Here is a 23,868-nt window from a genome sequence, read left to right on the forward strand (position 1 = left end):
AAAAGAAATCTGTCTATTTGTCAATCAGTGGGCAGAGGGATAACGCATTGATTTTGTTCCTGTGGTTTAGGTTTTAAATGCCCCCTTTTTCCTGCTGATGATCAGCCAGTTTGTTTCACTGGCTCTTTTCCATATGATGGATGGATGCATTCACAGACCTCAGGGCTGTCTTGCGCCAAGCAGTCAGTCACGTTTTGTAGCGATCTCATCCTATGATTATATAGCTACCAAAAATACTTGGCCTTGAATCATAAGGTACCTACTGAGCCTCCCATGAAAAATGAGACAGTGTATCCTGTAATTTTAATTTATGTTTCCTTAGACACTATAACCATGCTACACATAATCACCAACTCATCAGCCCATTGATTCAGGGATCCCCCATGTCGTAGTGAAGCATTCTCATCTTACTCAGAATGTTGTCTGACTAGTTGCAGAAGGAGCACTCACTTTAAGGCCAGGTCTACACTAAGGAAGAGAGTCAACCTAAGAAATACAGCTCCAGCTACAGGACTGGCACAGCTGGAGTTGATGTACCTTAGGCCAAACTCCTCTGCCATCCACAGGGTGGGAGGTCACCGGGAGAAACTCTCTTGTCAACTTTCCTTACTCCTCACAACTGTGAGGTGTATCAGAATTGACAGAGTCCCTACTAGATGCACTAAATGCACCAGCATGGCAAGGTCATGGGTCACCCTGACGCTTATATAATAAGGCCATTAAAATTAAAAACAGTTTGATTACAGCAGAGGCTGGTGGTGGTACCATACACAAATGGAAACTGTGTGGGTTCTGCTACGCTTCTAACAAGTTTAATACATTGATATGCCTTGCTCCAAGTTTCACAGTGAAGATTTGTCCATGCTAGTATTTGAAGGTGTGATATTAAATGGAGTTACTTAGCTCTGCTTAATAGGCACCTCCAAAAATTATCCAGCTGAGACAAAGCAGGTGTGTGTTAGTACGTGTTGCTGAACATATGAGATCTGGATGTAGTTCCTTAGACCAGGTCTATGCAGCAGGCCTGTTATCAGCATAACTAAGTTATTCAGAAGTGTGAAAAAACACTCCCTGACTGACAGAGTTATACTGACCTAAACCCCTGTGTAAATAGTGCTATATTGATGGGAGAGCTTCTCCCACAAACAAAGCTACCACCTCTTGGGGAGATGGATTAACTATGCTTGAGGGAGAAGTTCTCCCATCAGTATAGGAGTGTAAGTGGTATAGTGATGCAGCTGCTTAGATATACTGTACACAGAGACAAGCCCTTACTCTAGACAAACCCTAAATGCACCAGGGAAATACTGAATCATGCAACTTACTTGTGCTTAAAATAAACTGCTTCCAGTCCTTAAAATCTCCCACCCCTTGTTCTCTCCCGCCCCATCTCCTTGACAAGGTGAACTATTTTTATGAAGTCTATGTCATTAGGAATAAAACACATACTGTTAACTGTGTTGGGGTCAAAACTAAGGGCACAAGAAGGCAAATTTGATGATAAATTCCTTTGTTCAAGTCCACACAAAAAAAAAGCCCCTTAGAACTAAACCTTTCGTAATTTCACTCCACTCCAAAAGAGGATGTATTTTGGAAACAGGCTAAAATGGTCTCGCTGTTTTTGCATTATAAGTGGTGTGGGGGGAAGCTCTTATTTTTGCTTTGTATTATAAATCAAATACCGTGAATATTGATCGGACTTGGTGAGTGGCTGTTCTGAAGCAGAAAACCCATTGGTATGGGCACAAGTCTACAGCCCTGGGGCTCACTTCCAGTTTGTTTTATGTTCCTAAAAACTCTAGCCTCAGAATTTCATCTGGCCATCCGCAGAGGTCAGGAACGGATTCCTCCTACCCTGTGTCTTCTATGTGGGGTGTGAAGGGTGTTTTTATTTAAAAAAAAAATCCTTTGAAGAATCAGTGCTGGTCATAACCGGAGAAGGGACATTGGGCAGAGAGGATGAAGGCTGAGGCAGCATGGAACATTCTTTCTCCTGGGTGCTTCCCTGTTTGGTTCCTGCTCATGTAGGCCAGGTCTACACGAGGGGAAAAAATGGATATAAGCTATGCAATTCCAGCTATGAAAATCGCACAGCTGGAGTCAGCATATCTTAAACGAACTTTTGTCACCATCCCCATAGCAGGAGGTGGATGGGAGAAGCTGTGGGGATGGCAGCAGGGTTGATGGTGGTGCCCTGAGTGTTTGATTTAATGCAGACCTGCTAGGTACGCTAAATCAAACCTCAGAATATCCATTGCCAGTGCGTCAATCTTCCGGTAAGTACAGACATGCCCATAATAGTGCCAGGAAGGAAATCCCTCCCTGCAAACCCAGCCAGATTGCCAATGACCTGGGGGTTTGGGGATTTTTGGTTTTGCCTTCCTTTGCTGCAGATGGGTACAGATCACTTGCCAGGATTATCTGGGCATATTCCAATCATTTCCTTGCCATTGCAGGGGTCTCAGGTACTGGTGCACTCCAGTCCCATCCTAGTCTCTGCCTGTGGCACCTAAAAGCATAGTCTTCCATGGGCTGTAATACTTTGGTCTAGTTTTGGTTGTTGAGTTGAGCATGCAGGCACTGGGTGGTGTGGGTGGCATGTGATATACAGATCAGAGTAGATGATCTGTGGGGGTCCTTACAGCCTTAAACTGAATTAATGCCATTGTACTGGGTAGATGATTTCTTGATGCAGTTGTGGGGACCTTAGTCATTTTGCCAAGCCTGATTGGGGATGGGATCGTTGTTAGCATCTCTGAAGAATTTCAGATCTCTGTTCCTAGAAAGAACCCTCTCTGTCGTATTTATTGTGACAACCCAACCTTAGGCAAAGGGCCTGGGAAGGACAAAATAACAAGTAGCTGTGAGGACTGCTGATGAGATTTCTCATAGCAGCATCTACATTTTAGTAGTGCCATTTGGGTTATGCAGTTCATAGCTGCTCTGTGAGATGTGATCTAAGTATGTGCCTAGGGTGATGTGACCTCTAGGTGAATGGAATGGGGAAGAGTTGTTTTAGCTATTGTTTAGCTGCAGGAGACTCATGTATAGAGTGGGGAACAAACCCAGGCTAGACCCGGAAGCTTGTGTACACTAGTATTTACTTCCTATTCTTGCACTCCAACGCTAAGGTGACAGACAGCCTCCCAACTACCAAGGGACAGAAACTGGGAGGGACCTCTAGGGCTGAAAGCTTACGTCTCAAAGCGCAGCCGTGAAGAGACACGTTTAGTATGTAGGGAGTGTAGCAAACTCATGCCGCCTGGGTAAGATGTAGAGGCGGACAAGTCACCGCACAATGGTTAAACGGCATTACCCTAGCACAAGACGAGCCGCCGCGCACCTCGTGCCACGATTGCAAGCGTAAGGACAATTCCAACATGCACAGCGCCCACGGGCCCCCTCTGCAGGGTATAGTGAAGCGCACACTGGGGCATCCCGCCGCAGTGTTTGCTGAGCCCACCCCACGCTGCTGGGCTGTGCCCATGGAGACCAATGGGAGGGAGTGACCCCGAGCACAGGGGCTGTGGTTGCAATGGGGCGATTTCGGGGGTGGGGGGGGAGGACAAGGCGCTCGCAGGCGGCGGGTGGGCGGCTGGGGTGTGACGCCAGGAGAGAGCTTGAGGTCAGTGTGGTGCGAGGTGGGGGGGGGGGGGCTCGTGGGGGTCCCGTAGGAGGCTGTGGCCAGGAGGGGCTTAGGGGGCAGCACACACGGGGGTGGCGCGGCCGCGGGGGCGCTGGGCAGAAGGGTGGCGGGGGGGGGGGAGCGCGTGCGGAGCAGGAAGGCGCAGGCTGTGACTGCGGGCGGCGCGCGCAGGCCGGGCACGAGCTGCCCTCTCACGCCGGGGGGCGGGGAGCGAAGGCGGAGCGGAGCGGCCGCCACCGTCCCTCTCTATTGCGCACGCGCAGCAACCGCTCTTCCCACCCCCGCCGGCCACACTCAAGATGGCGACGAGAGCCGGCGCGGGGCGCGACCGCGCGGGGCTCCGCCCCCCTGTGACGTGCGGGTCAGCTGGCGCGGCTGGGGTGGGGGTCGAGGCCGGGGCGGAGTGGCGCAGCCAGTAGCTGCTGGAGCCGGACCGGGCCGGGCTGAGCCGAGCCGAGCCGCCGTCATGCCGTCTGAGAAGAGCTTCAAGCAGCGCCGCACCTTCGGTGAGGCCCGGGGCGGCCCGAGAGCGGCAGGGGGGATGGTAGCCCGGGAGGGGGCACTGCGGTGTGTGAGGCGGCGGCGGGGGGATGATGGGGCAGCAGGGCCCGCAGCTCCCCGCCTCGCTGTGCTGGGGCCCCTCCCCCGCTGCCCGAGTGGGGTGAACGGGGGCACCCCGCGAGTGCCGTCCGGCCCTAGGCGCGGAGCCCGGCCGCGCTGGGAGCTGCCGGACCGGGGGGCTGGGGTGAGGGGAAGGAACCGCGTCATCCTCCTCCCGGCTTGTTGCTCCCGGACCTGGTGGTGTCGCGCGTGCGCGCGTGTGAAAGAGAGAGACCTGGTGGTGTCACGCGTGTGTACGTGTGTGTGTGTATGTATGTGAGAGAGAAGCGCAGACCTGGTGATGTCGTGTGTGTGTGGGGGGCGGGGGAAGAGAGACCTGGTGGTATCACACTTGTGCATGTGTGTGTGATAGAGAGAGAGAGACCTAGTAGTGCCACATGCACCTATACGTGTGTGTATGAGAGACCTGGTGGTGTCATCCATGCGTGCCTGTATGTGTGAAAGAGAGACCTGGAGAGGGTGTGTGTGTGTGGGGCGGGGGGGGTTTCAAAGGCTTGTGCCTCACAGGACTATGACTTTTTAAAAAAATTTCTTCTTGATCTATACTATTGCAAGCGTGACCTGGCCCTGACAGCAGGAGGAACCACATGGGATGTCAGGGCCCTAATTTTGAAAAGGAATTAGTGAGGGCGTCATATAACCACACTGTTTCAAGGAGTTGTGACAAAAAGCTACCCAAAGATGTATTGTTGGGCAAAGCAGGGCTCAGGGGTTGAGACACATAAGGAGGGTTGGCACTCCAGTCGGCATTGAAGGCTCAGCTTTAAAGTGTGTGTGTGTGTTTAAAGCAGGAATAAGATTGGAGGCTTTTTGTACTATTTCTGTCTAAACTGGTTTCCCTGCCTGCTGGGGTGGAACACGGACCATAGCTTGGTCTTGCTGCAATGCTCCAGAAAATGAAAGAAAACATCAGAGTGCGGTTTGTTTTCATTTTGTGTGGTATGCAAAGTGGCACTTGTTCCCCATCAGTGGGCAGGGAAACCTGTCTGTGGGTTGGCAAGCATGGCAGCAGTAGGACCAAAACTTCCAAATGGGGAGAGAGAGACCATGAGAGCTATTTGTTAGAGGAATTTTGTGGCAAGGTGGAGGTGAGGCTTGCACCAAAAGGATGAAATGCATTGCAGTATTAGATGCTTCAGCTGGTGATAGTGCAGGTCTGCAAAATCCATTATTGATTGCAGAACTTCCAGGAACCAGAAGAATCTCTTACATAATTAGGTATCTAACCCCTGGCTATAATGGTGTAGCATTTAGCATCTGGTGTGCTGTTGACACAAGAATTAAATGCCACTTTGAGTTTTGACTCTGACATGGAAATAATTCCTCAGCTAGGAGCTTGTAGAGCTGCTAAATGCATTCCTTGCATCCCTGTTTAGTTCTTCAAAGGCAACTGAGCATAAAATGTCCTGTTCAAAGTTATCTGGAGAAAAGAGATTAGGCTCTTTCCGTAAGCACAGGTTTAACAGTTGGCTAGAATGGTGCCAGTGCACTTCCTGGGTAAGGTGAAGCCAGAAAAGATTGAAGGGCTGTGTTCTTCAGTCTGTTCGTGTGTGTGTGTGTGTGTGTGTGTGTATATATATATATATATATATATATATATAATATAAAAAAATATAAAATCAGTGAGGATGGCTACAAGTACCGCTGTGCAGCCAGTTACTTGCCATCTCACTTCTGTTGTTCATGGAGCATCCTCCTGGAAGAGTTGAACATGACCAGCATTGAAGCCATTATCATTCATCAACTTTATTGGGCTGGTCACGTGGTTCAGATGTCTGATCGGCACCTCCCAAAACCGATTCTGTTTTTCAAGTGGGAGAAAGGACAGAGGAGTGTTGGGGGCCAGAGGAAGTAAAAAAGTGCAACATCGGTGTTGACACTTGAGAGAACTTTGCCCTGGACCATTCCAATGGAGAGCGGTAACCTGTGAGGTGGTGATGCAATTTGAGAGGTCCTGCCATAGTGCAGACAAGGAGTGGCAGAGCAAAAGAAAAGAGTGGCAAAAACTGCCCTGTGCCCCTGCAACAGCTGTCAACACCTGCACTTTCTCTCATACAACCTGCGGCTCCACGCTTGAGCTGGTCAGCCATCAATGGGCTCATAAATAGACAGGTGACATAAAGATGTCTTGCTCATTATCAAGTGACTGCCAAGATTTAGTTAAACAAGAATTGTTAGAATGTCCGGTTCTACTTAAGCGCAAAGTTTTCTAGATAAAATAAAATTGATGCAAATATCTGATTCAGGCAGACACCCCCCTTCTCTGGATTGGAGCCATTCAGCAGCCCCCACTCACTTCCAACCTCACAACATTCCCTTCGTACAGGCGTTAGCTAGAATGTGATATCATTGGCAGATGTTGCCAAAGTAATCTGTTTGTTCTCTTTCTCCTGGAGTCACAAATAGCTGTCTCTATTCTCCACCCCTGCCCCCCGCCCTGCCCAAAAGGAAAAAAAAAAAGCCAATCTTCCCTCTTATTCCTCTCACCAGTCTCAGTCCCAGATATTACATTCAGCTAGGATGGCAGCCAATTACTTGCCATTACAACTAATTTGGTCAGAGTACAGCTTTTATCTACAACTGACTGAGACCTGATTTTGAACATGCCATACGCAAAAAATCTCCCACAGATTAGTCTGGCTCCATTTTGTCCATGTTAATAGTGCTAGAATAAAACAAAATTTCCATGTAAAACCTCATTTGCTTCAGTAGAGAAGTTACTAAAACCAAGTGTCTTTTACTGTTTGAGGATTACCATTCCTTCTGTTTTTCCTGTTTTCCCCCCATACCTCCTCCTCCTATTTCTAGCAGATTTAGAATTTGATATTGCTAAATGGCATGCTTCTGTCCCTAGACAGGAGGATGGTGGTCCCTGAGGACTCTGGGTTGTGTTAGAATATCTGGAATTCTAGAATTCCTGGTGAATTGGAACCAGCCTATTGACTGGAAGTTAATTTGGGTACTTAAGATTTTGAGTGTCAGGAAGTTTATAATAAAAGACCTTATGTTTTGGGAAACCATAAGTTCTTGTATACCACTGTGGACCTGCTCCTAAGACACGTGAGTTTTTCTTAATTTTTGTCTGAAACTGATTTGATTTGAAAATCAGGAGTCACAAACAAAGCTGGCATGTAATTAGTGGATGCATGAGGTCTCAGCAGTGACCAAAGGACAGTTGTGAAAAGCAGTTTATTGAATGATAGGCCAGGTAATCTATCCTCACATTAGAATAAAAGTAATGGATTAGTTTGGTGAGACAGGAAGAGCCTTCAGACAGGCCTCTGAAGTACTTCTCTTATAAGAGTCTGCTAATATATCTAGACTGTCCTCTTGCATTCAGTCCTTTTTCTGCAAGAAGTATTTCTAGAGTGGTGTGACCCATAAACAGAGAGCACTGGAAATAAAGTCTGAATTCACAGCAGGTCTGTAAGCAGCTATGACTGGCTTTAATGTTGTTGCATCATTTTACATCAGTTCTGACTTCTGTTTTGGCTAAGCATGTTATATCTATGCTGTTAATACCTCCTGTTAAAAGGTATTGGGCCTTGTCTTGAAAACTGTCCTGGGTAAAGCCTGAAGAAAGCAGAGTTTACAAGAACAGCACAGTCCACATTGGTGATGTGACATGCAATTAGTAGAAAACTGGTTATTAATATTAGGATATAAGGGAAGGCTTACATTGATCTAAAAGCTAGGGCAACCTGACACGTCAGTCTAGCCAGCAACTCCCTCCTCAGAAATACAAGATTAAACTTAAGATAGTGTCATGTTAATTTTCCCAAACAGGTGTATAGGCTAACTAGGCAACATGATGATGCAGTAAATTTACATAAATAAATGTCTTTGCTTTAATGGTAATCTTTTGCATAATCTAGAGTTCTCAGCCAGAATGAGTTTAGTCATTGCCATCATCATGCTGGTCAAAGAACAGAATCGTCATCCCTAATCAGAGAGTTTGTATATATCATTGCTTTATTTCAGACAGTTGTCTAGTTTGAACTGGTTCTTGTCTCCTTTTTTTCACATTTTCCAATAGCAGAAAACCTACTGACAAGTAAGAGTCCAAGGAAATAGCATACCTTGTGCCTCTGAGGCTTAGAACAAAACCCATGCAGTGTGTATCTTGGCATTTAGACGTGCAATTTTTTTCCTCCCACAGAACAAAGAGTGGAAGATGTGCGACTGATTAGGGATCAACATCCAACAAAAATACCAGTAAGTAGTGTTATCAATCACTTACATTTTGACTTTTCTTACTTTCCATGGTGTGAAAGGTATTAAGGATTCCTCTGTGTCTGTAGGAATAAAAAAAAATGTCCTTTTAAGGGGTGACCTGGTCTTGAGGAAATAATCCTCAGACTGGAAAACAGTGGCCCAGTGTGCTAGCTGGTGTCAGCTGCTAATCAGGTGAAATATGGGCTCCTTGTACGTTTATATCATGTAATGCTGCTTGTAACAGAACACCACAGACTAGGGACAGTGACAGCCCTAGGTGCAACTCTTTAGATGCAGAAACTGAACAGTTGTCTTTGTAATACACAACTACTCAGTACCTCCTGTCAGAAGTGCTACCCTAAAGAATGAGGCCTAAGTTATCCTTTGATTTGAATTAAATCTAAGGATTCACGCTGCCAAAATATGACAGCTCTTCCTTAAGAAAGGAGCCTCTATCTGTGGCACTCCAGGACCTAGTTGGAGTGGTTCTTCTGAAAGATTGACTCCTGTTTGTGAATCACCTGCTTGCACTATGTCTACACAAGACACAACCCATAGGTAGCAACATCAGTTAGCCACAAGTCCTGCCAGCCCCACCTCACTTTTGTTGATGGGGCCAAACTACCTCTCTAAACTAAACTTTTGTCTTTGATTTTTTTTTGACTCTTACCACGGTGGATGCAACAGCATCAGTGATGGGCATTCTAGTGACTGTTGGTGAATTTGCAACTAGCATATTCTCTAGACTTGGTCAATGGTAATTCCGGCAAGTCACGACTCCTGTTCAGGCTTCTGTTTCCTCCTTTGGAATAGTGAAATTGGTGAATTTTGGGTTCTGCTGTATGAGCAACCAGGATATTGCCTGTGCAACTGCAAAGCAAAACAAAGTGTAAAATAAAAAGAAAGCTGTGCCAGCAGGGATAGTATTTGGCTTATACATTTTTCTGAATTTATTATTCTTTGCATAATTGCCTTTCCTTCCTGTCATGATGCAAAGCAATCATTAGAGGTGGTTGGTAAAGCGTGGGAGGCATCTTGTTTCTCTGTAAATGACAGCAGTAATTTAACCAGGGGTTAACTTAATTTGAGGTCTGTGCTCTCACACGTTTCCCAATGCTGTAAGATGATGATATAGTCAGTGGAAATGCCCATACAAAGTGTCTGATTAAAAACAGCAAATGAGGGAAAAAGAAAGAAAACACCTTTCAACTGTTCTTGCATTTCATTAGCATGTAGCCCAGAAGACTGTTAAGCGGCAGAGCTGGTTCACCACTTCAAGCAAAATGGAAACTGAAATAACTTGTGTGTATGTTGGACTCTTCCTGGACTAAATTGATTTCTTTGTAACCAAAGTAGTTCCTTTCTTTTTGATTGAGCAAAGGTCCTTTCTGCCACTAGGCAAGAAAAAGACCAATACTTCATAAAACTTGTGAACAGAGTAGAAAGGACAGAACAGAAGCATAACTATCTGTAATTGGACAATAGTAGAACTGCAACACCTAAAGTAAAACGGCTGCTTACTGACAGTTGTTCAATAGGTTCTGTTTTTGAATGTTATAATTATAAACTAGATAAGCAGAGAAAAGCCAGGCACTGTCTTAGATCTGCTACTTCAGAGTTTGTTTCCTTCCAGGTGATTATTGAAAGGTACAAGGGGGAGAAGCAGCTGCCAGTTCTGGATAAAACTAAGTTCCTGGTACCAGATCATGTCAACATGAGTGAGTTAATCAAAATTATCAGGTATGTTAAGGGCTTAGTATATGCGGAATCAAAGTAGTCATAGTACAGTGTTAATCTGCTAGCTAGTGAATGCTTTGTGGTAACTGAGAGGGCAGTGCCCTCAAGCATGCCCTCTTGTGGCACAGCATGGCCTTGCAGGCTTACTGCAGGAATGGAGAAGCTTCTTTTGGATCGGGGGCTACTGACCCACAGAAACATCAGTTGGAGCAACCCACCAGTGAGATGCCCTCTCCCAGAAAGCCCACCTCATAGCCCTAGCCCCCAAGTGAAAACAAAGGTGTTGGAGAAACAGCTCATAGGCATGGTTCCCAACTGAGAAGCAGAAATAAAGACATTTCATTTCCCTCTAACTCCAGCCCCAGGGTAGGCATGCAGCAGGTAATGGAGGGTCAGGGCTTACTCTCAGGGTCGGATCAAGTGTTCTGTGGATCGAGGGCTAATAGATTTTGTGGGGGATCCCCGTAAGCTCTGCGGTGAAGCTAAACATAAGGGGTTCAGTGTGCAGGAGGGAGTTATTGGGCAGTGGGTGGGGAGTTTGGATGGGCAGTGGGGTGGGGACAGAGTCTGGGTGGGAGATAGGATGCTGGAGTAAGCTGGGGGTGCCGGCAGGGTCAGGAAATTGGGGCAGAGGTGGAGGGCACAAGTGGCTCAACAGCATCCCCTGCTGTTCTCCTTGGCTGGGGTTGTGGGGTGGAGCCTGCAAATGAGTGCAGGGACAGAGCTTCCCTGGGCTGCCATTTCTCCAGCCTGAAAGGAGGGGGAATGGCAGAACACAGAGCCACTTCTTTCCTTCTGCCAGGCAGAGCCCATGAGCCACCTTCAGGAATCTCTAGGTTGTCTCCTAGCTCTGGACTAGCACACAGAATAAAGACAGGCACATCTCAACAGTAGGGCCCTACCAAATTCATGGTTCATTTTGGTCAGTCTCGGTGGTAGGATTTTAACAATGGTAAATGTCGTAATTCTAGATATTTAAATGACAAACTTCAGAGTGTTGTCACTGTAGGATTCCTAATGGAAAAAGGAGTTGGGAGGGGGAGGTCATAAGGTTATTGTAGGGGGACTGTGGTTTTGCTACCCTTCTACGCAGCTGCTGGCAGCAGTATTGCCTGCAGAGCTGGACAGCTGAGGAGCAGTGTCTGCCAGCCAAGAATGCATCTCTGAAGGCATAGCTACAGCAAACGGCTGTGCAGGAGGAAGGATGATGTGGCACTGTCACCTTCTGCGCTGCTGCCTGCAGAGCTAGGCCCTCAGTCAGCAGTCACTACTCTCTGGGCAACATGCGGGAGGCATTGCCACCCTTACTTCAGTGTTGCTCCCGGCGGGGTGCTGCTTTCAGAGTTGGGCACCTGGCCAGCCTTACAACCACTGCCCTCCGGCTGCCCAGCGCTGAAGGCAGTTCAGAAGTAAGGGTAGCAATGCTGTGGTCCTCTTACAACTTTCTTTTGGGTCAGGACCTCCAGTTTTAGAAATGCTGAACTCTCCTGTGAAACCTGTACTGTATATGGTAAAAGCGCTCAGAAGTTCAGATTGCACAGTCCCTGATGTGTTTTGCACGGCTGTAAGTTTGGTAGGGCCCTTCTGATAAGGCATCCACAGCTCCCTTGGAGTAGGGTTACATTGCAGGCTTACGTACAGCCTCAGTCATCTCCTCCTTAGCTAGCTTCTTTGCACTTACTGCTTTCATTTGTCCCCTTGGCAAGGTTAACAAGTCAGAATTGCCATCTTTCTCCTGGAGCCCTGGGTATTTCCTCTCGCTAGAAATAATTCCCTCCAACTGAGCACTGGTAGTCTTTTATCAGCCTAGACGCTCATTAGTTCATTAACTGCTTAAAGGTGTGTTGAAATGGCTTGTTCCAGTAATGATGTCAAAGAGAAAGGTGGGTAAACAGAGTTCACCCATTTCATACTTGAGGAATATGGAGTTAGTGACTGAACTAACCTAAACAAAACTTTTACTATTATGTTATTGGCTTTTTCTGAGTCTGTCATGGAATGATCCCTGGCTCCCCTTTGAGTGGCCAGCCACCCGTGACACCCCTTAGATAAAGTGTATAGGCTTTTTGTACCAAGATAACCATCAGTTATGGCTATAACTTTTTAATCCAAATTGCTATCACAATACAACTGCCAGTGTAGATGCAGTTTTACCAGTACAGCTTTACCTTAATATTTGAGGACACCTATGCTGCCATACAACATCTCTACCTCACTAGCTGCATCCAAATTAAGGGGGCAAAGCACTTTCAAGTTGTTGGGTCTAACCAAGCAGTGGGACTTGCATCATAATGGCATTGCTATGCAGCAGAGGAAATCCATGACCAGCTCCCTGTCTTAATCCAAGGAATATTTGGGTATAGACTAGTAAGTAATCATCAGTCTTGGTTAACATTCACCAAGTTTTATTGCTTTACTCATGTTCTAACAAACAGAATGGCTATTTCACTGGCTGAATGGTAAATGTGAGCTGCTACTTTTGAAGTGCTCTTTGGACAAAAAAAGATCTTCATCATATGTTACTAGTGCTCTGATAAGGGGGATTTTTACAAAGTTATAGCCACTGTTCCCTCTAATCTGTTCTGTCCATGTGTGGAATAATTATGTGCACTGAGGCATGTGTGAGTGTGCACCACCGGTAGAAACAAAAAGAATAGCTTTGGGCACTCTGCTAATCAGTTGGGTGGCATTTGATTCTCCCCTGAGTCTCAGCATAAGTGTACAGCTTACAGTGAACATTGGACAGAGCCTAGTCCTGATTCTTCCACAAGAACTACTAAAAGGGAGAAATTATTTCAGAATTAAGGTCCCCAAGTATTTTGGAGGGTATTGAAAGACTAAAATCATGCTTTTGCAGTAGGGCTTGTCTACACAGAGGAAAACTTAATCCAAATTAACTTTTAAATCAATTTTACATTCACATGAGATTGTATTAAATCTCTTCGTGGATGCCCTTGTTCAGAATTAAGGTGGTTTTAATTTAGCTTCTCTTAATTCACTTCCAGATGGAATTAAGGTAAACCGGTATAGAAGTGGATTAAGAGAAACCAAATTAAAGATCTCTTAACTCTAAATAAGAGCATCCCTATAAGAATGTAAGGTTGTCTAACTTATCCACTTCAAATTAATCTAAATTAACTTTGTGTGAATTTTGCTCTGTAGACAAGGGTTTAGTAGTAAGGTCTCCCTGCTGCTCAGTCTCTGTCCATTTTTGTGCTGAACTTCAGTGTTCATGAGTGATTTTGTACATTTGGTTTTACTTACATGCTTTTGACACCAAATTGTAGACACTGTGTGGGAACATCTTCCTGTGCTGTCCAATGGCTGTTACATTCAGTAAGACATTTGTACCGGGTGGGTAGAATTTGAGCTCAAGCTGGCTCAGAGAGTAAAGAAATCTTCTGTGGAGTGATGTGCAGCTGCTAAAAGCAAAAGCAGAGTTGGCAGGAAGCAGCTCTTGTCTGCTACCATGGGCCCACAGCTAAGAAAAGTGGAACAAGTATTCGTGTGCTGCTGCCTGCTGTGAAATGCAGTCTGATTCCACAGCTCCATACTCCTCCTGGAACAGAATGAGAACTCATTATTTTCCTGTGCAAGCCTCTCACTTCGTCTCTCGTCAGCTCTGTTCCAGGGTAGAAGGCTGTATAATTGAAAGCCCAGAGTCTAAGAATAAGCATTATTTTGTTTGCTGCAGTCATATTTATAGGTAGACCTCTCCCTCCCCCAGAAAATTGTAATAGTATCATAGCAGAACTGTAGGGGAAACGAGGATGTGTCACAAAAAAGGGGCGTGATCTGGAGAGTGCACTAACCTTGTAGCAGTGGTTCCTGTTCCACAAGGCTGGGCCTGGCTCCCCACTCCAGGCATTGTGATGGAGCTGGAGGACCAAGTGTATTTGGCACTGCAGATCTATCTAGATTACCAAACCTGAGCAGCACAGCAACCACATAGGTCAGGTTGCAACAGTTGGGGGTCACAGGTGCTGGTGCTGCTGCTGCTCTTGCAGAGGTGACAAGCTCTTTCAAATTCACAGTTACCATGAATGCTTAACTTCGTGTCAAAATCATAGCCTTACTGATGTCCCACAGAAGACTGTTTGGGCCTCTCCGCTGTAACCCTGTAAAGATCAGATTGTTTAAAAATGTCACTGTGCTTTCCAGGGAATATGAAATGAAAAACATCTCAGGTTAGGCCAAGCCTGGATTCTTCTGCCAGTGCTTGTAGAAGTTTTAATTCCATCCTTTGTTCTGTCAGGGTCTAACCTGGCTTTCCCAGTCCACAGCTTTAAAGACTCTAGGGCCTGCCTTTTCCAAATTGTGCATGCAGATGAATGGTTCTAATCTCATGCTTGGAGTTAGTTGATTTAATTAAATGTTCAGTTTCTACCTTTTTGGATTTTTTTTCTGATGACACTAACTTCTGTCCACTGCCCTGGACACTCTTGACACTCTTCTAAAAATACACTAAGCCGATCTTCTCAGTTCCCCCGTCAAATCAAGGAACAAATACAACAGAAGTGAACTGTATACAATCCAAGGGATTTATTCCATCAGCTCTCCAAAAACACCTGTCTTCCCACAGGCAAGGTGGGCCTTAATGTGCAGATGGAAGACTTAATAAGCATATGATTTCCAAAGGGATAGGAGCCTAAAGGGGAAACAACCTGCTCAGGGTGTTCATGTCAGTTCTGGGTGAATCTGGACCTGAGTTTAATACTGTTACAGTGAGAGGTTCCTTAACTAATCCTAAATGCACAAGTCTTTGGGCCTTTTCTGTGTAGTAAAGATTTGTTTGTACTGGTATAATTAGTTACTCTGTAGCTCTACATAGACACGAGTGTAGGATTACCTCTTTATTGTTCAGTTTAACTCCCTTCTTTAGTGACATAAGGTAAACTGAAAAATGATACTTTTATACAAACTGGCAGGTTTGTTGCCGTGTAATTATGCTATTATAACACCACTGGTGTACCTGGCAAACTTTCCCATCTAGGCCTTGTTCCAGACTCAGCCTCTGTTCCAGGGTTTGTCTACATGGTATTGTAGTGCAAAACAGCTAGAATCTAAGTTCAGGTATATTACCAGTCCATGTGGACTCTGCTGGCACACCTTGACTTTCTGGCACACCATGTAGTGTTGCTTACGGGACTACGTTAGTACTCACTAGGAAATTCTTAATACATGCCAGTAGGGCTGCAAAGACTGCACACCGCTACTTTGTGCACTAGTGCCTCTGGTAGCTGATACTGGGGTACCATACAGCTTCATTACTGTAGCGTTTTCCTTCTCTTTCCTTGTTTAACAGACGCCGCCTGCAGCTGAATTCTACTCAGGCTTTCTTCTTACTGGTGAATGGACACAGCATGGTGAGCGTGTCTACCCCGATATCTGAGGTGTATGAAAGCGAAAAGGATGAAGATGGATTCCTGTACATGGTATATGCCTCTCAGGAAACTTTTGGAGTGCAACCTTCTGTGTAAGCCATTCAAGTGGCTTCTAGTGTAGGATTTTGGTTTTATCTTCTACACCCTAGTCTCACCCCAGGACAAAGCAAGGGATGTCACCTACTTCTTTCAGTACATTAGCATAGTTTTGCGCTAGCAGGTGTCCCCCTCGTACCTTGCCTTGTTTGTGAATATTAAACAGCTGAGTGCCAGTCCAGACAAGCATCAATCCAGCTTTGAAAACTTGCTGTAATATTTCACACAGGCATACTTGTTTTAAGTCTCTGGACTTCCTGAATGGAGCCATACCTTGCACATTCAGGTTGCTAGCACAAGAAACACTTCGCTGACTTCAGTGGCATAGGAAATGGCACCAGTTTCCAGTAGCGAACAAAAGCGTGTGCAACATCTTTGTTAACTCCTTATTATTCCTATAAAGTGTTCCTTTTTCCATCTCGGAGCCAACACGTAAGGACCTAAAGTGCAAGTTTGTGCATGTTAAATCGTTAGTTCAACTATGGAGTCATTTGCCCCTGTATTTGCAGAAAGTCAGGGCAAGTAGTGTGGGGAAAGAGTTTCCTGGTACTCCTACCACAGGTTCCTTGAATATTAGTCACACAACTCCACACCTTTACTCTTAATTTTAGCGAGTATATATTTTAAGACAATTCCAGGTAATCTCCTGAACAGTTAACATTAAATGAAGTCATTCTATTAAGAATCTTCTGGTTTCATTGACATGTGAGCTAACTTTCATTGGATAGTGCCTCTTAACGCAAGAGGCTGCTTTTTTCCCAGAAAATAATTTTTTAACCAAAACACACCCATTACCTCTATAAGCATGTTTGGATGATTGATGTAGCCAATAAAAATGGGTAAAGCTCTCATGGTCATCTTGATTTGAAAAATCTTATTAGATTTATTACATGCACCATTCCACCTTGTTTGCTCTTGATTACTGCTTCCTGTATTCAGCAAAGAGGTTGTATACAAACTCTTCAGTGCTGAAAGTCAAACTGCTTTGTTTACATACAGTTCTACTGAAGACACTGGATTCAACAGCCTATTGGAAACATGATTCTAAATTGTCAGTTGCTTGTTTGTTCAGGCTATAACGGGATGTGCTTTATTAAATCACTTCACATTCAGGAGTTCATGTTTGTTATAAGGAACAACTAGCTAGTTTATCACTAAAGCTTCTAGCCAGTTGGGAGGAAGCTAAAATGTGATGTTACTAGTATCATAAATAGGGATGAGTCCCATGTGGAGGGTTCAAGTAGGATTGGTGTCCTGCTAATGCAGTTGTAAAGTTAAGTATAGCAGGCTAAGATTCACCCTCGTGTGTATCATGTGTATGAACATCTGTTAGTGGAAGTTAACTTTCTGGGGAGAGGGGCAGGAGAGAAGCAATACTACTGCATCTTGGCACTCTGTACAACATCAAGGTGTACAAACTGTATCTACACCTTTCTGCATGCATCTTGTTCACAATATGTATTTAATTTTAAAATTTTTTTTACTTAATGTAAACTTTAAAAGCAGCTTGTCCTATGTTTAGTTTTATGTGTAAAGCCATCTTGTTAACTCATGACAGCCATTCTTGTAATTACTGTGATCAATGACTGATTCCTGTACAAATGTTGCTTTTTTTAAAATTAATACAGTGCTGATATGACTTAATCCTAGTTTGAATAGTAATTTAGAGACAGTCTTCATCTCATTTAAACGCAACAGTCATTCACAGAGAAGAGCAGCCAAGTGTGGTAAGGGCCAACTTATGACTCTAGTACACAGAGCTGAATGATAGGTTTGGCATTGGATCCCACTATTGAGCAGCAATCGAGGACGATGCTTAGGACACCAAACAACTATTACCTTAACTCTGTAGAATGGAGGGGCCCTGGCAAAAAAGAAAGGGAGACATTAGAAATGGGAGAGGCTTGTGGGGGCCATTCATTCTAAGTTAGTTCCAGTGCACTTTAGTTGTTAACAGGGCAGGATGCATTCAGTTTCCCATGGCAAAGATAATGATCTACTTACACAGAACCACACTAATAAACACAAATATTTTTTGCAGGGAAACAGATGTTCCCATATTGGCCAAGATTTTAATCAAAACATGTCCGTGACTTTAGACTCAATCTAGTTTTTTTTATCCCAAGGCTAATTTATTTTAATCTGCAACACAGTTACTGTTTACCTTCCCCCAGCCTTCCCATGTTTTTATTTTCAAAATAGATTCTACACCTCTCACTGTATCAGTAATCCCCACTGAATTTACTGGGAGTGTGCCTAGTAAGGAACAACTGGTATAAGGGTGGCAGAATCTAGCCTCAGTGATTTTAAACAATTCAGAAGCAAGTCTATGACTACACATGGGCTATGTTTACACTAGCACAAATCTTCGAAATGGCCATGCATCAGCAGATAGGAATAAGGGGATTTTGAAGTTCCTGGGGTCCTTTTCAAAAGGACCCCTGTTTGGACGAGCCATGCAGCAGCAAAACGCAGCAATTTCAAAGAGCCGTGGCCAGCAGCATGCTCATGAGATGCTGAATGTGCCATTCAGCGCCTCTGTAGTAATCTTCAAAACAGTCATTTGCACGGCCGTTTCGAAGATTTGTGCTAGTGTAGACACAGCCATTGAGAGACAGCTGCAGCATTTCAAAGAAGTGGGTCTAGTAAGAAAGCAATGAGCAGACATCAGTTTTCATGTAGTTTACAGTACATAACACTCTTCTTCTAAAACCGTATTTTAATGCTGGCTTTAAAGACTAAGGCTGTGTTCAGTAGTTCCACTAGTCTTTCACCAGTGAAGACCAGATTTACAAATGATTTAAGTCCCAGGATGGTCCTAGTTGATAAACATTGCAGAACCCTCTGCTCACTCGTCAAGTAGGTAGTCTGCTGCAGTGAGGTCCAGGAGGGATGCACAGACAGCAGTATAACAAATTTGCAGAGTAACCTCAGTTGTCTGTGACTCAGGCCCCCAAATTTTAAATTCTAGAGATTAGCAGTTGCATAGAGAAACAATATAAAGGTTTGTCTGAGTCATTGGCAGATGAGTGTAGATGGAGCAAGGGTGGCTTTCACTGTAAAATGGTTCTGAATGAATTTTTAAGAAACTAAAAATGGATAAAGCTTTTAAAAGCACTTAAAGACTTGAATTTTTTTTATTTTCCATACATTAAATTTACTTAGATAAAAACATTCTAAAAATGTACAATTTTACCTTTAACAAAGTATAATAAAACATAAAAATTCCAATACCAGAATACTTGACATTTACAATTCAAAATCAAATTAGCTGAATATTAAATATTTACAAAACTATTTTTAAAAATATTTATAAAGATACATGCACAATTTGTAATACTAGAATTGACTGAAGTAAGGGAAATGGCTCAAATTGGAATAGGAGTTTCCTTCATTTCTAGTGGAAAACTATATCTAAGAGATGCTGTTACTGTACTTCAAAACAAGATTTGCTTTTTCTGTACCAAAGCATCTTTTATTATTGTAAGACCTTACAGTCCCATGGGTTTGTATTGTAGTTTCATAGTATTTTAGTAACTTACCTTTGGCCTTAACCGGCAGTATGATTTTCTAAAATTTTGCAAGTGGTAAGTACGCTCATTTCCAACAAAATAGGATCCCACTGGCTTACAAAGGAATTCTAGACCACTCCCAGAATCCATGGCTTTAATAGTAAGTGACTTCTAATACAGGTTCTGTAGGACTGATGTCATTGTGAAACTGTAAGAACTAATTTATTTTAATTTAGTTTTCGTCTCTGCCAAAGACCATAAACTAAATTTTAGTGTCATACTAATAAGCAGTAAAATGTCATGAAACTCAAGCTGAGGTAACAGTGTTGGTCAATGCTATTATTTCAGGAAGTCCTTCACTTACTTTCTGGCTGAATTTTTACTGGTCGTATTTTTAATACACAGTTTAAGAAGTTTCACATAACATGAAACCAGGCATTACTACAGGTGGAGTTACTACGGAATCTTATTAATAGCTGCTTCCCCATACCAATCTTCCTTGTTGAACCTCTTGTAGCATCAATGATATATAAACCTCTAATGCTTAATTTTAAATTGAACAGCTATAGTGTGATTCTGGTTTCATTCTCTTCTAAATACATCCACCACCACCACTTGAAAAATCAGACTATTCTGCAGTTGTGCTACTTACTATATATTCCTATCCCAGTAAAAAAGCTTATCCTCCACCCTATTCCTATAGTGCTGAGATTAAAAACAGAATGAAAAGGTGTTTGTCTTTTGCATTTTAAAATGTGTCAGTTAACCCATAGTGCAGTCCAGTTTGAGAACTAGATAGTCTTTCACTTCTGGGGCAAAGATACGATTAAAAAAAGCTTATTTTGTGTGGTTTTTGTTGTTTCACATTTTGACATACTGAAATGGTATGAGCTGTTTTTTGAATCACTTAGACTGGGACCCATTTGAAGGGAAAGAGATGGACTGGTGCCTTTTAAAATGGATTATATAATTAAAGTGCTGTATTTAGGCTCACCAGCTTTGGTGGTCCTTAGTGGAATCTGTTCAATTTGTACTAATCAGACACCACAACTCAGGTGGATGACTTACAGAACGCTCTACAAACAGGACTGGCTCTTCAAACATTTCTGCCTTAAGCTCCACTTCCATCTATATTTATTCAGGCTTTGCTGAGTTTTAATTTGAAATCATACTTGAAAGTTAACATTTAAAATAGTTAAATGCACATTAATCAGCCTAGGAAATACCAGCCTTTACATAACATACATTTTTGAAGACAAGAACTCTGCATGTAGGACTGAAACAGTTTTTGAAGAAGCTTACTGGATAAAAGTTCAGTTTAATAATCCTTGTTAACGTTTGATTTGCAATGAATATTAAACAGGTAAGAATATACCCAGCCTTGCCCACCAAAACAAAATGCAGTTGGTCTAGAACATTTTTTTCTTGCTTTTCGTTCTGAATAGTTCTAAAGAGGGCTTTTAATACTTGCGTGTGTGTTGAAATAGTTCAAATATAAATCAATTTAAAATATGTTTTTAAAAAAAGTGAAAAAATGTGAAAGTTTGGCTTTTAGCACGTGTTCCAGGCTACTGATGAGACCATGAAAATCCAGTAGTAAATATTAAGTGAAAACTGCAAATTCCCTTTAACATAATATTCTGTGACAGATTTTTTCAAACTATTCTCAAGCTCATTAAGGCAAAGTAAATTGCATGGTCGGTTCTTATAACTTTAGTGTTGCAGATCTGAATGTTGCTCATTCTATATAACCCCACCTTGCAATACAGATACAGCAAACAATAGTTTCAAAATTGTCTATAAATATTGTGTAGTGTGAATGGAGCTGAGGATACAGAAGTATGGCGTTTTTGCATTGCATAGGAATAAGAAAACAAACCTTATTTTTTAGAAACCAAAAGTTACACAACTTCAGGCTTCGGTTTCTATGAAGCCAAAAAAAACAATGACCCCAGAGAAAGTCTGGAACAACCTTGGTGTCTTGTCCTCTCTTGTTAAAATGCCTCTTTATGAAAACTAATTTATCATATTGTCCTTGCTTCTTGTTGCTTTCAGGTGAGGCTGACGGTTTTGTTAAAATGAAACCTAAGACACCCAAGGTCTTAACTTCTAAGCTGAAAATCTTGACCGACAATGTATGGCATTAGCTATTCAAATCAACACTTCAGTAGCTAAAGCCAGCTCTACCCTGAGGGGCTTTGCACTCAGATAAAAAGTTTCATGCACTGGTATGGCTTTTCTTGTTTTCACATGGAACAAGATGTACCAATACAAGTGCTGTTTGCTGTGGTATAGCACATCTACTCTCTGGTTTGCACTGGTGTACCTATATTGGTGTAAAAAAAGCCCACAAAGTAAAGAGTTCTCAGGTATTCTAGTTGTATACACTAATCACTATACATTTCAGGCCAGTTTTAAGAAAAGGCCACACCCATTGCAGAGTATGTAATTTTTTGGTCAGGACAAGACCTTCTCAGTTCAGCAGCTAGAGCTCTGTTTAGCTTCCTTCCAAATCTTAATTAAACTTATCACCTCAAAATTATGTACCCTTGATGGTTAACACCAAAATTAGCCACCTACGGCCTACTGCAACAAAGGAGGCCAACAGTAAATCCTTCAGAGTCCTTAAAATAATGATATTTGCTACTCTTTACATGTTTGAATTCCACCATCTCTGAATCCTGTAACAAAAGCCCTGGGGTATGAGTCAGTTTTATTATATAAAGCAAAACAACCGTTTGCTAACTCTGCTGCCAGAGTTTATTTTTAGGATGGTTTAAAATTCATTTACAAAAGCAGAGTAGTAAGGTGTCTATGAAAGAGACCTATATACAGTAAGAGGACTGAAAACTTGTATGTATTACATAGAAAAACTCCTCTTTGTGAAGCCTTTATGACCCTGGAGTCTGTGGGACTTGGAGCCTTGGAAAACTAAGTTTATTTCACTGCCGGTAACCCCCATCTATCTAGTAATAATGGTGACAGCGAGAATGATTCAATTCCTTCTGGAAACAAACTGCTGTGTGTGTTCTTTTGGAAGGGAAAGGAGAGAATTATTTAAGATTTTTATTGTGTAATAAATCACATAGCCTGCTGGTGCCGACGTTTTAAAGGTTGGAACTTCTTAGCCTCTTGCACTGGTCTCAGAGTGACACTGTCTGCTGAAAGTGCAGAAGCCTGAACAGTTTTACATTCTTCTGTAGTGCAATCCTTAAAATTCCCAGAGATTAGTGCCTGATTACTTTTGAAAAAAAAAAAGTAGACATTTACCTAGCCCAGGGGTGTCAGAGGCTGGCTAGCAAATAGCCGCCCATAACTTCAACCTCCAGCTTTCACTTCAGATCATTGTAGTAGCTGCCCTGGAGTTATCCTTTTCATTGCAGAAGGTCCAAATATGGCAACATTCTTCAGAAGAAGTGTGTAGGGTTGTTGGGTTTTTTGCATTTGCAACAGAAAATGTAGTTGGCCAGCTTCACCCTCCATCCGCTACGCATCAATCACATGATACATATTAGGCAAGTTCCAACTCCAAAATCTAAGCTCAAATTTTCGCGATCAAAAATGGGTTTGATGCACCCCTAAGCTAGATTTTCTACCTAGTCTAGTAAAGTAAAGCACCTTTGGATTAGAAAACACATTGAAACTTAACAGCAACGGACTTCTCAGTTTTATATTTAAAACTCCTTATCTCCATGGCTTTACAGTGTTCTCTTGGCAGAAAAAGTATCAGTCTGTGGAGTCAACGCTTTCAGTTGGAGGAGCATATTTCAGCCTAAAAGTACCTGTAGAAGAGAGAAGGAGGGGAAAGAAAATCAACAATGCAAACTTTTTTTTTTTTTAGCAGTTGTCTCTCACATTTTAAATATCTGTTGCTATCAGATTATGCTGCAAGAGCATTATAAAATGCTGTAATTAAAAAAATTGGGGTTTTGCAAAATTTAAATATTTCTTTTAAAAAATAAACCAGTTTAAATTTATCTTAAAATAAATCATGTTTAGGGCCTAAACTTAGCAGAGTCTGCACCCTCAGGATGTCCTGAATGAGGGAAATTTCAGAAATCAAATGGAGAGAGAAATCTCTGAGCTGCAATTTATTTGCAAATTTGACTCCATTAACCAAGGATTAAACAGAGACTGGGAGTGGCTCGCATCTTACAAAGGCAGCTTCTCTGCCCTGGGTGTTAAGATCTCCCCATTAGACTCTGACAATGGCTCATATCCTCCTGCATGAGCTGACTTGTTTTTTCCTCTTTTGATACCTACTATTGATAATGGGCCATTTCCACCTTGTTGAATAGACCTTGTCAGCTCTGACCCTCCCTTTTTCTGGGACCCCACTCTTTAAATACCCTTCTAAAACCACCACCCCCCACTCATGCATCCTATGAAGTGGGTCTTTGCCCATGAAAGCTTATGCTCCAAAATATCTGTTAGTCTATAAGGTGCCATAAGACGACTTGTTGTTCTTGAAGCTCCAGACTAACATGGCAACCTCTCTGATACTGAATGAGGAAGTTTGCCTGACTAGGGGAGGTCAATTCCAGCCCCTCTGCTACTGGCCTCTGGATTCTCCTGAGGGCCACCAGAATTCTGGCTGGGTTACCCAGTGGCCACAGACTCCAGCCACTGAATTCTGCTCTTGGTCCCAGCCAGCCTC

At 43.2% G+C, this 23,868-nt stretch overlaps 2 protein-coding genes across 3 annotated transcripts in view; one reads left to right on the plus strand and one right to left on the minus strand.

The window, feature by feature from the left end:
- The first annotated feature begins 4,002 nt into the window (after positions 1-4,002).
- MAP1LC3B (microtubule associated protein 1 light chain 3 beta) lies at positions 4,003-17,343 on the plus strand. The gene is made up of 4 exons (XM_075008899.1): positions 4,003-4,152; positions 8,427-8,482; positions 10,116-10,222; positions 15,525-17,343. Exons 1-4 carry the CDS (start codon positions 4,113-4,115, stop codon positions 15,697-15,699), a joined length of 378 nt encoding a protein of 125 aa, XP_074865000.1. The 5' UTR covers positions 4,003-4,112; the 3' UTR covers positions 15,700-17,343.
- A 151-nt stretch (positions 17,344-17,494) lies between these two features.
- The window catches only part of ZCCHC14 (zinc finger CCHC-type containing 14), an 83,342-nt gene continuing 76,968 nt past the window's right edge, over positions 17,495-23,868 (minus strand). For both annotated transcript variants that reach the window (XM_075008898.1, XM_075008897.1), the window contains exon 13: positions 17,495-22,993. In XM_075008898.1, coding sequence (XP_074864999.1) covers positions 22,938-22,993 — 56 coding nt within the window. In that variant the 3' untranslated portion in view covers positions 17,495-22,937. The remainder of the gene's footprint in view (positions 22,994-23,868) is intronic.

The sequence above is a fragment of the Carettochelys insculpta genome, chromosome 14, assembly GCF_033958435.1.
Source record: "Carettochelys insculpta isolate YL-2023 chromosome 14, ASM3395843v1, whole genome shotgun sequence".
NCBI lineage: Eukaryota > Metazoa > Chordata > Testudines > Carettochelyidae > Carettochelys > Carettochelys insculpta.

What these genes read in the sequence shown, in the direction of transcription:
- MAP1LC3B (XM_075008899.1), top strand. Translation starts at nt 4,113, where the DNA reads ATGCCGTCTGAGAAGAGCTTCAAGCAGCGCCGCACCTTCG. An exon ending in CAAGCAGCGCCGCACCTTCG is followed by an intron (nt 4,153 to 8,426) that starts GTGAGGCCCGGG and finishes TTCCTCCCACAG; the next exon opens with AACAAAGAGTGGAAGATGTG. An exon ending in GAGTTAATCAAAATTATCAG is followed by an intron (nt 10,223 to 15,524) that starts GTATGTTAAGGG and finishes CTTGTTTAACAG; the next exon opens with ACGCCGCCTGCAGCTGAATT.